This window comes from Mercenaria mercenaria, chromosome 2, assembly GCF_021730395.1.
Source record: "Mercenaria mercenaria strain notata chromosome 2, MADL_Memer_1, whole genome shotgun sequence".
Lineage (NCBI taxonomy): Eukaryota > Metazoa > Mollusca > Bivalvia > Venerida > Veneridae > Mercenaria > Mercenaria mercenaria.
In genome coordinates this window covers 98,180,127-98,196,454 of record NC_069362.1, presented here as the reverse complement: position 1 = coordinate 98,196,454, position 16,328 = coordinate 98,180,127, and the positions used below count along the sequence as shown (strand labels likewise).

At 32.7% G+C, this 16,328-nt stretch overlaps 1 protein-coding gene across 1 annotated transcript; it reads right to left on the bottom strand.

The window, feature by feature from the left end:
- Positions 1 to 585: 585 nt before the first annotated feature.
- Positions 586 to 3,618, bottom strand: LOC123562919 (ankyrin repeat and SOCS box protein 8-like). Its single transcript, XM_045355505.2, has 3 exons — positions 3,312 to 3,618; positions 2,492 to 2,980; positions 586 to 1,838 (listed from the first exon to the last, which is right to left on the bottom strand). The coding sequence occupies exons 2-3, from the start codon at positions 2,978 to 2,980 to the stop codon at positions 1,236 to 1,238; spliced, it is 1,092 nt and encodes a 363-aa protein (XP_045211440.2). The 5' UTR covers positions 3,312 to 3,618; the 3' UTR covers positions 586 to 1,235.
- Between the last annotated feature and the right edge of the window lie 12,710 nt (positions 3,619 to 16,328).

Here is a 16,328-nt window from a genome sequence, read left to right as displayed (position 1 = left end):
TTTATCATTTAACACATGCAAAGCCGATCAACTGCTTTATGTAAACTGTATCAAAAATATCAAATGTCAATTATTAGAGTATTAGATATAAGACAATCACTGAATTGCTGTATGACTTTGGTGACTTTTCTGTGACAGTGGTAATAAAACGCAAAATCATGATTCAGTTTTCTGGCCAAATATTATGATTAAGTTGAATTCTGTATGTCTGAAAGGAAAACAGCCAACAACATAACTAAATACGAATTTGAGTCACATTACGTCAATTTGTAAATTGTTGTTTTTTACTATATTTGCTACGAATTGAAAATAAACAATAAAAATAAACCTTTATGTGGTAAACAATTTGCAGTGCTACCGTATAAGTATATTGGGTGAACATGGTGATATTAAATGCTGTTGTAGAATATTTATGGACATGTCATTTGATTATAATGAATGATTTAGATGTGATTATCACGAAGGTATATGATAGTGGAATATGGCTTGTTATTTATTCACAGAGCACAAATTTTGCAATGTCACATCAGGGTTTCTTTGAGAACAACTTTTCCTTGAAAAGGACAACAAAACGTTAAATGCAGTGTAAAAAGCTTTTATTCTATTCGACTAGCATGTGATCACAAAAATACTTGCAGCTATCATCTGCACTGAATGTAAAATTAAAACAAAACAATGTAAGGTGAACATAAAACATCCGTGAGATTCTAAATAAATTATTATTTTAAGAACTGTTTTTTTTTCATTTCATAATTGCAAATACAGAATTGCAATACATATAAATTACAAACAGGATTGAGAAGAAAGCTATGAGCATATTTAATTAAAACTTTCTCCTGAAGAACAAATAAGCTGACAGTTACAAATATCAATCTAGATTCCCAAATTAAAAATATAGCATGAATTTATGTATTTAATTGGACTAGCATGTATATTGGCAGTAAACATCAGAACTTCAAAACACATTTAGGCAATGCAAAACTTAGACATTTCATAAGATTCTAATGGTTGCAGATATAAGTTTAGGATCAAGGGATCAATTTTGATTATCAAATCATACATATGGCGTGTAATTAATTCGACTAGATTGTGATCACGAAAATAAAACTGGCAGTTAGAATTAGAACTAAGTGCTACATTTAAACAGAATTAGGTTGGCAAAAAATGAAACACTCGTGAGATTCTAAATAAACTTATCACAGTTACATAATCTACTCAATGACTAACAAACAAATCTAGAGTTTCAGATCGTGAAACATTATAAACGATTTGAGATTTACAGGGATATCTAGCTTATTTATTTCTTTTTGGTAACCTGTTTTCAACGTAAGTGATTCTCTAATTGTCAGCCGAGCAAGACTCTGTAAGCTTGGGAGTGCTTTCAGGGACTTTCTGAGTGAGACATATCTATCGTAACACTTGTCCCGTCCTTTATTGTAAGTGGTAGACGGTACTTTAATTCTCTGATTCATTCGAAATCCAATGGAAATCAGCTCATGTGCAAGTTGGAGGCGTGTTTTGGTGTGAAAATCATGTACATTGTTTGTAAACCGTAGCAACTTTGCCAAAGGTGTTTGCCCATCCTTACTTTCTATGTTGAAGCGACATCCAGACTGAATAAGTATCAAAATAGTTTCTCGACAGACGGCTCCACATGCAACATGCAAAGGCGTTTCATTGTTAACGTCATCGAGGATGCTGACATCATGTCCATCTTTAACGATTTCAGCAAGAACACCTGGAGCGTTCTTGGCAGCAAGATGAATCGGCAATTTTCCCGAGGAAGATTTGGCTAGAGGGTTTGCACCTAGAGTTATTATCCGTCTTACCATAGCGTCCTGAAATATCAATGTTAAATTGACGAATAGTCAATTGATGACATTTATAACAGATATCATTATATCCGGTTTGCAGATTTTGTCTTTATTCAACGTGACTTCTCCTAGTCTATAAAACAGTAAATTACGTGGAGAGGATTTTAACTGACTAGTGACAATTTTTTTTAATTGGCAGAAGAAATTACTGTTTAGAAAATAAGGTAAAATTACTTTAATAATTTGCATTGTAGTTGCTAATTGTTAATTTTAATATGGTTCTGTAAACTGGAGCAAAGAAACTTTTTCTATCTTTCAATTTTGAATGTGATACATAGTTATTGTCAATTTGATTCCATTTATGTCAAAATCTGCGACAACAAAACAAAAGTTTTCATTTTGAAATTACTGATAATATAAAAAATTTAGTATGCTGTTACAAAGTTAATGGTAGGATATGTAAATAAAAGAATTCATTCACTTTACAAAAATCATATTAGATATAATGTGAATTATAGAATGTAGAGCGACTGAGTATCAATCTTTGCAGTTGTCGTTGTTTTTAAAATATCTATTTCTTCACTTACCTGTTAATTAACATTCCGCAATCTTCCACATGTAATTATAGATACACTATTTCCAGTTAAACTTAAAGCAGAACTATGGAGGAAACGTACCTTTTTGTTCAGCTGAGAGGTCAATATGGAGTGAATAATACCATCTCCTCTTTTGTCGACGCTGTTTATATCTCCACCAGCTTTCACCAACTCTACAACAACATCCGAGTATCCATAACAGGCAGCTACATGTAGTATAGGCTTTCCATAAAAGTAGCCGTTAACGTTAGCACCTTTATTAATTAAATCTTTAACAATATCACTGTCGCCTGTCTCAACGGCGCGACAAAGCAACTTTTGAAACAAAGACTTTTCATCTTTGCTATATGTTGCTCTGATTTCCTGGTCCAACGCAGAAAGCATTATCTTAATGACTCGATCGTGACCTTTTGTAAAAGCGTTACATAACACAGGAACGAGTTCATCTTTTAGGTTGTCTTTATGGGATCTGAGATGTTCTTCTAAAGCACAGGTTTCGCCATTTTCTGCACACCATTTGATACACTGCAGTGCGTACTCCGGTGAAACGTTTGGATCTAATAGCTCCATCTAAAATGAAATGATGTGCTGAATAAAGAATTCAATAATTTATATCAGTCAAGTGCTTGCTTTAAAATGTTGTATTGAACAGCCTTTGAAATATAAACGGCTGATTGTCGTTCTACATGTCTTATATATTATTCATTACAAAAGATTTTCTACATTGGCAGCTTTATAAACTCATAATGAAATTTAAATATAAAGCCAAGATTTCACATAATATATAGAAGCTATAGTTTTTGTACCTCAGTTATACTGAGGGCATCTAAAGAATCCTTTATACCAGCATCATAATAATTACTATGTAATTAGTTAAATATCCGTTAGATACATTTAATACCTTTTCTCAACTGCTGTATCCTACCCATGTAAAAAATCGGCGTTTATTTAAACCAGTAAATAGTCCTGTGTTAAAGCAAGATGAAGAATTATTTTACGAAAACTTTCTACTTGAACACTTTTTCTATGGAGTTGTTCTTTAATGCACTCTTGAAACTATAACAATTATTTAAGCCATGTTCACTTTACGTTTGACATTTTCTGCAATGTCGTTATATATAATAGTTATTGCTGACTCAAATCCGTCTTTGTTTACAATACAATCAGTCAATACTCTAAGAGGTTTAACTTAGATTAAATATACAATGATATCAATTTCGTGTTAAAAATGTGATTGCCCAAAGAAAACCTTTAAATTTAAATAATGAAGTTATGATTACAGGAAGCAAATAAATCTAAATAAATGTCAGTTTTTATCAAAAAATCAAATCATTACATCTATTTGCTCGAATGTTTCTATTTGGCTACTACTTTATATAACAAATTAATCTTTGAATTAACGACGTTTGTCTGAATAGTTTCTTCCACGCAACTGATTAATTACCGGATCAAGTTAATTTGGTATGTAAATTTATTCTACATTCATTCTGCACATCTAAATATAATCCTAACGGCGCAATAAGATGTCTTGAAATTACCTTACATCTTTACGCCGGAAAATCGCATAGTTGAGATGTAGCATCAAAATTACCAATGAAATCTACATAATAAAATATTTCTGCTGATCATAAAGAACCAATAAAATAGTATGGTTGCCGCTGTTAAAGAACGTAACTTATCTAACTGACAGCAATGTAATTGCAAAATGTGCGTAACAAACCGCTTCAAAGTAGCAATTATCAAACAAATATTGAAACGGTAGAGTAGATTGGATCATCCGTTCTACTTATCCCATTAATTATTCGAAGGGGTGTTCACACAAAAATTTCTGACTGAATAGCGAACAGGGCATGCCATGGCGTCTGGTCTGGGCGGGTCACTTCCTGCCAGCAAGCTAAAGGTTAATTAAATGTACCTTAAAGCTGTAGGTGTATCATGTACAACAGACCTTACAACAGAGTATTTTCGTAGGCCGTCAGTCACTGAAGTCATCATGAAGATCTTCTCAAGTGCCTAGTAGGAAGTACGATACCTCGTAAGTATTGAAATAAATGAATTCATTAGTTTCAAGTGACACAACTGCCAACCTATCTTACACGAGATATCTACGGACGCCTGTTCCAAAAATACTGTTTGCTTTCACCTCTACGGGAATAGTACATCATGTATCAACAATAATATGTGATAGCATATCCAGTGACACCCTTGATTCAACTGTCATGTGTAATAAAACATGCATTTAACGTTTTGTAAGTAAATAAAGGGATTTTGAAGTGAATAAATAAAGGGATTTTGAAGTGAAATAACTAACAAATAAGATTATTACCTATAAACCAGTATATTGTAGAATATTGAATTTCAGACATGTTATTCATCTTACGATGATAATTCTTCTGAAATGAAAAACAGACAACGATAGTTGTTTATTAAGTACCAAGGCGTATAAAATGTCTCGAAATATTTTGTTCCAAATCTTCAAAAAATGGTACAGGCTCGCAACAGATAATATGCCACAGCATAACTGCCATTTTAAATGTAAGGAACTATATATGTGTATTTCCTCTTCACACCGAAGTAATCTTACGTAACTGGTTGGATGATGTTTCAACAACAGACAATACTTTAAGCAGCGCAGCAAATGTTTTTGTCGTTCGCACATTGGACCGTTATCCTATAATAATACACTTGCTTTAAATTATTAAATCAAATCTACCCTAGTAATATTTCGAAATAAAGTGGACACCATGACTTTTTTCTAAGAATGAAAGTATTTAAAATGAATTATTCCTACAACAGTAATTTGCATGTAATACAGAAGTCTTTATCTCCTAATCACAAAACGAAAACGAATGTTAATACGGTATTTATATCAATCAAAAAATGTTTTCGAAGAATAAGTCGAACAAAGACCATCAAATGTTAAAACTTACAAAACTCTGTCATAAACGGAAATAATTTAGATATGATTCAACAAAAGTGTATTTTCTTGTTTTATTTGTTTATTTCAGTAGGTCTGATGACTGAGAAGCAGTGTGAGAAGTTTCACTCTGTTCCATATAGAAGCAGCTTGATATTTAGTTACACGCAAGCATTTAAGTTTTAAAACGTTCATAAGTTAGATTAAATTTAACAAAGTGTCAGCTCATTCAGTAGGCTTGATGCCTGCAAAGTTAAAATTCAATATACAAGGTAATTACTGAGATACAGTTTGATAGTCATTTGCAAAACTTGAACGGAATTTTCTAGTCAAAAAGCAATAATATATATATTAGTTTTAACAAAGATTTATCTAAATTGCTTATTTCTGTAGGTTTGTTGACTGAGGTACAACTTGATAATTACTTTCACGCAAAACTTTTGATTTTGATGTTTGACTAATGGAAGATGTTAAATTGTTTCATTTGGACACAAAAAAAGTATTTTTTCTTGCGCAAAATTCTAGTACTTGGTCAATTTTGAAAAAAAGGAAATACACATGTAATTTTGCTTATATGATAGGTTTGACATCCTGAAACGTTCATTAAAATTGTCAACAAACAAAGCCAAAATTGAAAATTTTAAAATTGTTAGTATCCAAAATGGCTGAACTGTTACAGAGGAAAGTACCCCAACAAAACTATTTTTAAGATAATTGAAAATACAAGATATTTTGCAAATTTTAAAACGTGATAATACGACTACTTAAGTCTTTAGAATGATGTATGACATAAATGGTAATGTCTAATATTTAAAGTGAAAAAAAAAACGATAGATATATACTTTGGTTTTATTTGCAAACTCTAAAGATTTTTGACTTCCCTTTAATCAAAACATTTGGCTTTATAACACAAATGTGGCATGTTGTATTTTTCACAGGTCACACATACTGGAGCTTTCGTATACATTTGCAGTAATGTACATATACTATACGTAAATGTTAGAATTCTTTCATGGGACATACCCTTTGTGATCGTAAACTTCGGCTCTTGTTGACTATTTGTAGTTACATCAAAAGCTTACTTAAAAACAATTTATTATTGAATTTTTATTGACATTGCAAATATTTATTTTTCAATACCATAGAAAACACAGTAAAATAACAAAAATCTATCACTTTTGATATTGAGCGTATACATTGTCAGGAATTAAATAAAGGCAAGGAAAATACAAATTAGTCTTTTGCTCTATTCTGTACAAATATATTTTGCACAGAATGGAATATAGACATTCCCATCGTGTCGTTTTTTAATAAATATAAATATTTGAACGATAATCAAACATTTGTTTACTTATTGCAATTCGACATTGTCAATTTTATCACAAAGCATAAAATATTAATCGAGGAAGTTATCGATTCAATAGCACCCCTTTAATAAAACCTTTAAAAGATTATACTGAAGTGCTTAAAAAATATACTTGATAGAACGTCATATGTCATATATCATTTTGAATGACAAGAACAACTTCAAATCTTTGTTTGAAGTGGATCTTGGAGTACAATATTATCAAAAAGTAATTTGACCCAAAAATGTCTTATCATCGGAATTAAATATAAAAATACGCACACAATAATATCTTCATTTTCATAAACTGATAATTGCTTTGTTATATATAATATATGAAGAGCATTCTCTATTTCTTGGCATGGCAATTTCGTAAAAACATTTTCTGTGCATAAAATATATCAAAACACGTTTCATTGTGCATAGCAAATAAACATTGTCTTTTTGCACTAATTTTAAATAGAGCAGATAGCCACGTAGGTTACATGTTACCTATTTATATTTGTGCTAAACAGAACAACGTTGTTAATATTATACTCATATCTGATCAAATAATTGACAGTCGTTGATTTAATGTACGATTTTGTCACTGTTGTGGTCGTATTATTTTAGATATAGTGACGATAGTGATGAAAACACGTCATAATTTGAAGTTATTGCAAAATGTTATGATCAAATGGCATTAGCTCGATAAACCATGACACGTTAGCGGTTAGTGAAAAGAAAATGCCATGGCAGCCTCAGGAGAGGCGTTAACCTGTAATTGCCAATAAATAGTCTATATCCAAAGCGATTGTGTCATCATTTTATACATAGAGAGTGACGTCACTGCTTTCGTCAGTGCGTCAGTATGAAACCGCTACCCTAGTGTACACAATGATTGTGTCATATGGTAGCATGTCTATCTTCTCCTACTTTCCATCTACTTTTTCAACAGTTTTTTTGTTATGTAACGGCGGACAGTTAACCTAACCAGTGTTTCTGGATTATGTACCAGTATAAATCTGTTCTCCGCAAGTCTAACTGCCAACTTCCCCACATATATGAATCAGAGGTGGATTACAAATGATTTCAGACACAATGTCTTTAATCCAATCGTCACGGAGAACATAGTGCTGATTGCGCCTCTCGCGAGAATTGAACTCACGACCCCGCGTTCCGTAGATCTGCTTTCTCCCTTTTGAGCTAAGCAGACGGGCTGCTAAAAACGGCATTCCGCATTTTTCATGCTGTCCTTAAATTTCAATTACATATAATTTTTAGTGAACAATTCTACCCTAGGGAAAAATTCCTCGCATTCCATGGGAAACTTTTCCCTAGGGAACAATTCCCTATGGATTCCCATAGGAATTCTTTCCCACGGGAAAACTAAATAATCTTAAAAATACCAACAACAAATAAACTAGCATGTTCCATAAGAACATTTTTATGAAATGAAAATAAAAAATAACAATTTCCCATGGGAAATTCCCATGGGAAAATCCTCCCAAATGTTTACAATGGGTTTTAATAGGGGAAGTGACCGTTTCGCATAGGAAAGTGGCAATTTTCCATGAGAAACATAATATTGGAATAGCAATATTTACAAATATAATAAGACTAGAATAGTGAAAGTTATTGGTTGGTTTATGGTAGGTATGGGATATCATTCAGTACCATGTCTAAGTTTCTAGACTTTGTAGAAGTACTAGGCGTTTTTTGCCAAATATTGTCCATGGCAAATTAAAATTGGTGGCCATTTAGAAAAGGCTTTTTTAGTTCTACAACTTTAAGTTGTTAGCAATAAAGATAAAGCGTATCGGATGGTTTCACACACTCTGAGGATCGACTGGTACACAAATAACATTAAACTTCTCAGTTTGCAGGCAAATAAAGATGACTTCACATTGGAAAACAACTGTGAATGATTCAAATTAGAAACGAGTACTTCGTAAGGACCGAGAATAGAAAATCCACACCGTGTACTAAAAAGTACGACAGAGGAAATGTCATTGGTACTAACAGTTAAAACCAGAACTAAATATAAAACTTTTATTTAAATAAAACACAAGATGTAGAGAAAAAAACCCCAAATAAATCAGTGAGATTGTAAATAATTATCGATATTGACAATAACTACGTTTTAAATCATGAAATATAAATGGTGTGAGATTCATTCATAGGAATACCCAGTCAGTAAACCTGAACTATTTTAAGAGACATCTTGGTGTTTAAGGTTTCTTTATAAAAAGAAATAGAAGTTTTATGGCCGTTAATATGGAACCCAATAGCAAATCACACTTTTGTTTTTGTATGGAAATCATGACATTAACACCTTGTCCTTAGAAGCTTCATCAATACTGAATTCTTGTCAGACTTGTTTCCCTTCAGGTTGTGCAAAGGTGTTTCTTTTTTATGCCATACCGTCTCAAATAAGGTCGACTAGATCATCCAGACCGTTCTAGGTGAATTTATAATTTTCTTGAAGAGGACTTTACTCGAGGATCAGTTCCAAGATCGATAACCCGTCAAACGATTTGGCCCTGAAATGTTATTTGAGTGGGGTATCAATAAATCTGCATTCATTTAATCAGAAACTTTGTTGACATTATCAATGTCAAATTTATGCAATAAAAGCATTATAATTGATGTAATGTTCTGGAACTATCCTTAGAACCTATGTTTGCTGTATATTTCTTTCACAATGACTAACATATTCATATTATATATATTTTGACACTTCGCCATGTGTTACTTAGTTTGTACATGTATATGTAATGACCAAATGACTCTTACAGGCGGCTATAAGTAAGGTTTTCCTTTAAAATAACAACTTATATATAACCATTTTACAACGTCAAAAATATCCCGTCTGTCGCACAACAGAAAATTCTGTGTCGCCATATATCTCCATATTTCAGTTGTACTCTATGTTTCTATGGTATCCATGTCGCTATTGATTGTGGAGGAACCCCCCATTTGCTCCTTCGGGTATTTCTGTCAGGCACTAGCGGGCAGCTTGATAAAATAACCGATCTTCCGTTAGCTTGATGTCTTCCTCACATTAAAAACAAACAAAAGCTGAAGCGAGGATTCGAAATAACATCAAAAAGGGGTAAGCAACCTTAACCGCTTAGTAGAACGTGTATAAATATCCCAAATGCAAAAAACAAAGGCATTATGAAAAACCAAACATTATTATTATTTTATTCCAATCTGAAAATAATGTTATTGTTCAGATAAATTTATGGTTCGTGAGAATATTTCAGAGACAACGTCATATTCATTGTGGAAGAACGTATACTAGTATTCTAACTTAGTATAGAGTCATTATCGGCACAAAAAACGTATACCTATTTAAAGTAGCATTTTATACATTTAAAGGATTAAAAAAAGCACCATAAATTAAACTATTCTTTAAACTTGCTTTGAACTTAATGGTTTTATTACCAGACTAAAACACACTTCGCACTCGGTCATATAATAATATTTTTCTAAACCGATCCCTCAGGTGTATCCTACGACATGCCATATCCTTTAACTATTAAAGTAATTATTGACATATTGAATTTAATCAATCAGTTAAAGTTCATACAGTATAGTTACTTCAAATACATCTGCCTTGAGTTATCTGTGTACGCCAATCAGAAAGTTCAAGTACGGGTTCTAAAAACATTTAAGGTCCTAGAATTTAGGGGAATTTTGTTTAAGAGACAAAATACACTAAGATAATGTATAAAATTTATAATTTTGTTTAAATGTTCAATTATAAAGTAATCGTAAAGGAAACGGAACAGTTGATATCAACTAGACATAGATGTTCACATAACCAAAGCGTTCTCATCGGATCGTATCTAGTTGGGAACTAAGTGGTTGTATACAACAACATCATGTTATGGGAACTAAGTGGTTGTATACAACATCATGTTTTATACTACTGTTATTAGGGTGCTTCAGTGGCTGAGAAGTTGAAGTCGCTAACATCAACTCATTTGGCCCTAAGCACTGTGGGTTCAAAAGCTCGTTTGAGATAAAGAATTATTTACAGAGAAGAAGCCATCCAGCTGGCTTACGTAAAGTCGGTGGTTCTACCCAGGTTCCCGCTCTTGTCTAAAATAATGCCCAGAGTGATAATAGGGTTTTCCCTCAACAATCAAAAGCGAAATAGAAATCATACGCGTTATAGAGTAAAACTGAACGAACATGATAGAAAAATAAATTGTTGATATCCGTTAACCGTTTGTATAATCTAACTCAACTGCAAATTCCAAATTCACGTGCATGTAAGCAAAACATGGATGGCAAAAGAAAACGCATACTTCGTTTTCCTTGAATTCTTAAGTATTGTTGTAGTCACTCAGACAGAGAATAATATTTCAGTGGATACATTGCTACCGATGTATAGGAATGAAGTCAGTATTTCGGTCAAAAAGTATATTTCCTTTGTATAAAACATGTATGTCCTATTTTTTTCAATTTTTGTGTGCATTTTCGTGTTGAACGGGTGCTAAAACGGATTTTTGTCACAGCTAGAGTGTATTCTGCAAAAAAGGAATGGGTTTCATGTTTATTCTCTCACGATGGAAAGTTTGTTAATCGGAACAGAAAGTAGGCATTTAGGTAGCAGCTGGTATTTTCCAGCCCTAGATGCGAACTGGCCAGGATCTAAAATAAAAGTAAATGTCAAAATTAAAGTCCCTGTTTTCCTTCCAGTTAGTAGCCAGTGCGTATTTTGGTGCTCTAGAATGGACATTTCTTATGCTGAATAGCTATCGGAGAGATTTTTTATGCAAGACACTATGCATTGTCACAGTCTTGCTTTTCCTCTAACTTTTTTGCAAACAGGCCAAGTATGAGATTTTTTTTTGTGGAAAATTGGCTCATATTTTCGCGTATGTGTGACTACAGAATGTTACAAATATCAAATATTGTTTATGGATTTTGGATTTGCGTTAATTTTACAATAGTAGATCGCGACCGACTGACATTAAGACTCCCCATTATCTTTTTTATCGCCAATGTGTGATAGAATGTGAATTTGAAAGAACTTTCATGAAAGCCAAGTGTAAGAAAATGATGCTCTGTAAAGACACATAAATAAAATTTAAAATGACCGTTTTTATTTTTATGACACAAAGATCTGAATTAATCAATTTAAGCTGTATGATTAAAACAACAGAAATAATTTCCCTGGTTATTGTGCTTACTTTCAAATACTTTCCTTCCTTCTAAATTTGATGTGAGCTGGCTTTATTAAGTTTTGTATAATAAATGTTCTTCATTGCTTTTTCGCTGATGCTACGTTTGATTTTGTTTGCTGAAAATAGTGCTTAAAGTACATGTGCAGTCACTTCAGACAAGCCCCTGTGAACCTGAATGAAAAGTATTAAATTGTGATTCATTTCCTAAGTATATGGAGTACAAGGCAGTTATTAAGGGCATTTTTTTTTCTCGCGTAGACTTCTTTTCGTGCACCTTGTCAATGAAATTACATGGTTTGAATGATATCAATTCATCTAAATACCTCTTATATCTGACATTGACAACTATCATAAAAAAGGTTAAGAACGATTTATTGAATATTTAGAAAGTTAAGTCATCGGTAACGTGTCGTGCCCAGGTAGGCCATTAGGAAGAATTTCGAACAACTTCAATACGTGCATTTAGAATGTCACATAGATCATACAATTATAAATCTCTTGAATAATTTATATATCCATTTCATTTAAAGTGGATGTAGAAAGAAGAAAATGATCAAATGAAAGACATGTAAACCTGTTTTTGTACTGGTCATTATTTGACCTTTCGTTGAACATAAAATGCATTGTTATATTTTAAACTTAAATACAAATGCTTGAAAATCAACTGTTTGTTTTTAATATTTAATGGAAAAAAAATGGGAGATGCTTGTTTAAAACATACATTTTATTGGAGGTTATGCGTACGGGAGAACATGTTTTATAATGGTTAATGCTATACATTATTAAATATTTTGTCCATTGAAAGTTTTGAGTTCAGAGGTTTCTTAGCAATATTTGACAGCCATCACAATATAAAGAACTTTGGCAAACGTCTGCACAGCGTATGATGATTTATTTATGGCAATATTACGCATTTTCTAACCTGTGATAAAATATGGTTCTTGTTGTAGTATTTAAAGTCGTCAGAAAACAATACTCTTTTAAAGTCTGATAAATAGCCGCGTTAATCTAAATGCAAGATATATCATTATAGACATATAAACAGACCAACGGCTTTATAAAATATATTAAATAGAAAATTTTGATATGATTGATCTGATTCATGTCTTAGTAAATTTGGCAATGTTAATAAAATGCTAAATCATGATTCAGTTTTCTTGCCAAACGCAATGATTAAATGAAATGTGCTTCAATAGTAGTTATCACCAAACTTATTTCTTCTCGCATTACGTTTTTCATTTATGAATCCAAATGTTTTTGGAAGAATATTAAGAATGAATAAATACAATTTTTGTTGTAAAATACATAATTATGTACAAGTCAAATAGATACTTCATCTAGAAAATACGAGATTATGAATTCGGGCTGTTGAATTTTCACATACCTTGTTCTAATGTCGTAGCCACACTGTTAAACAAATCATCTCCTACTTAAAACGAAGGACAAATCAAAGACAGTACAGTTGCTGTTGGTGTAGCTTATATTTAATTTGACTGACATGTCACAAAAATAATTCTGGCGGAATAAGAACTTAAAGTAACTATAAAATTAATATTTAGCATTGCCATACTTAAGTGTAATTAGTTGTTGTGTTTACTGCCAATATCTTTAGAACTTCAATTATGTGTTATATTTACCTTACCTGGTGTTAACTGCCAATAATATTTTAGTGATCTCATGCATCGTTCTGTTGCTCAAAAATATTGAATGTCACAAAAACTTGTATATGATGTTTTATGACATTCTAATGACTATAGCTATATGTTTATGAAAAAGGGAATCAATTAAGATTTTCAAATTACGAAACTGGTTAGTTACCAATTGAACTAGTTTGTGATCATGAGAAATAACATTACAGTTATCACTAGAACTAACTGCAACATCTAAGAATTAGCTAAAGCAAGAACATAAACACCCGCGAGATTCTTATACATTTCAACGCTTGTGGTAGTAATTATATGGTAAATAAAACAGATCTAGATTTTCAAATCATGAAACAATATAAAATATATGATTTATAGGGATATAAAGTTTATCGATTTCATTTTGGTTATCTGCAATCCCTGTAAGTGAGATTCTTTCAACGCCATCCGAGCAAGACCTTGTCAGCATGGCTGTATATTCAGAGGCATTTTGAGAGAGCTGTATCTGTAACACTATTTGTCACATCCCTTTTGACATCGGTGATTCATTCCAAATCCAACAGAAATTAACACCTTTGCAATATTCAAGCAAGTTTCCATGCATAAATCATGGATATTGCTTGTAAGTGCGAAGTTGGCATGCCCTTAACGCGTTTAAAGCCCCGATTTCTTTTATATAGGTTACTGACCTATTTTCAACTTGTTTTCTGTCGGTCTTGTATTTTGTGTTGCGTATGCTGTCTTGTTTGTTGTTAGCGTTTCTTTCCTCTTTCTCCTCACTCCCCCTATCGACCCCCACCCCACAATTCTTTCCCCTTGCATTTTAGCTCCCTTCCTTTGGCATCCCCTCCCCTTTTACTATGAGTAAGTTATCGTTCTCACCTTAATTTTGGCTGCCAAAATCCTAAAGCGGTGCCCGATTGTTGGTTTTTTTTACCTGCTTATGTGTGCGTGTGTGTGTGTTTGTGCGTCGGTAGGGCTTAAGCGGTGCCATACAGTGTTATTATATCTTACTTACCTGTTTATCCATATTAGTTAGTTATGTGTGTGTGTCTGTGTGTTTGTCTTTTGTACGTAAGTGTCTGCGCTGCTGTGGTTTACGTTGTAGGGTAACTGTGATTAAGGAACGTAGCATTCCCTTTTGAATATTCATCCTTGTTCCACTTTCCCCTTCAACCGCCCCCTCCTACTACCCCCACCCCTTTTTCTATATTTTGCATAAAATTAAAATGTACTTGTTAGATTTTTGAAGCAACCCGTCTATAATATTTTTCCGTTACTGTAACAGCTTCTTTTTGTTGTGGGCCTGCTTTGCAAATGCGTGGCTCTGAGGCTGTGTTTGTGGTGTATTGTGCTTCCGAGAAATCTGACCTTACCTATTATCTTTGTAAACCGTTGATTATGAAACAAGTGTGTGTCCATCCTCGTTATTCATTTTGAAGTGACATCCAGACTGAATAATTTCAAAAATAGTTTCTCCTTATGCTGCCCCACACGCAATATGAAAAAACGTTTCTTTATAGACGCCATCAAGGACTTTAATGTCATGCCCGTCTCGGAAACAAATCGGCTAGAACGTCTGGAGAGTCTTCAGCAGCCAGACTGAATTTTCCTCAGGATGATTTGACTCGAAGTTCTGCACGGTGATTACCCGTCTTACCATAGGTCCCTGAAACATTTGATATGGATGAAATATATTGATGACCCTATTTACATAATATTCATTTTTATTCAATATAACTTCATCCACTCACAAAGGAATAATGAATCGGAGCTTGATTTACTTGAATTAGTGTCTTTATAATGATGATATGTTTGAATTGATAGAAGAAACAGTGAAATCACGGTTTCGCAAAGGTAACATTAATTGAAAATATGATTTCGCCGGGGTTCAATTTTATAGATTGACGCAACCTTGAAATTCACGAAAATTGACCCCAACGAATATTAATTAGCTGCCACTGTTGAAGTATGTAAGATAATCAAATTGTTTTAATACAATCCGTTCTGTTTTATAGTGTCTATTAAACTATATCAATATCAATATTTGCTTTTACAATGTATATATTCAACATATTCATGACATATATGCTAATTAACATTCCAAATATTCTATATTATGTTTATTTATTGATACATTCTTTCCGGATTTACCTTATGTTATAGAAGGTAGGCTAATTTAACAGTGAGATCCATATGGAATGAATGATGTCATATCAACGTCCATTGTCACTATGTACATCACTCCCGGCTTGCTTTCACAAACTCTGTAACCTTTTTAGAGTGACCACGACAAGCAGCTGTAGAAACATTCTTTTAAAAATAAATGTTAAAGTTAACAACTTTATCAATTAAGTCTATAATAATCTCACTGTCTCCTATTTCGATAGACTGCGAAGCAACTTTTAAAGGAACTTAATATTTTCTTCTTTGCTGGTGCGTTTTGGTCCAGTGCACAGAAAATGACCCTAATGACTTCACTGCGCCGTTTTGAGAAGTCATCACTTAATAAATGTCTTTCTTAAGGACGCCTTTAATGAAGTCTCAAATGTTCTTACAATGCAGTAGATTCACCATTATCTGCTCATCATTTGATACATTGCAGGGTAAACTCCCGAATGTAATAGTCACATTTGAAAAGAAATAAATGTACCTAATACTGAATCCAGTAAGTTATATCACCCAATAACATTTTAAACGTTGTAAGTATCATAGGGCTTTTATTACAGTACCTTGATCTACAATTTTGGTAATGGCTCAAGTGGATTTTGCCAAGTCTAAATCTCCATACATAGATCTATACCTTTTTCTACTGTTATATCACAAAATTGAC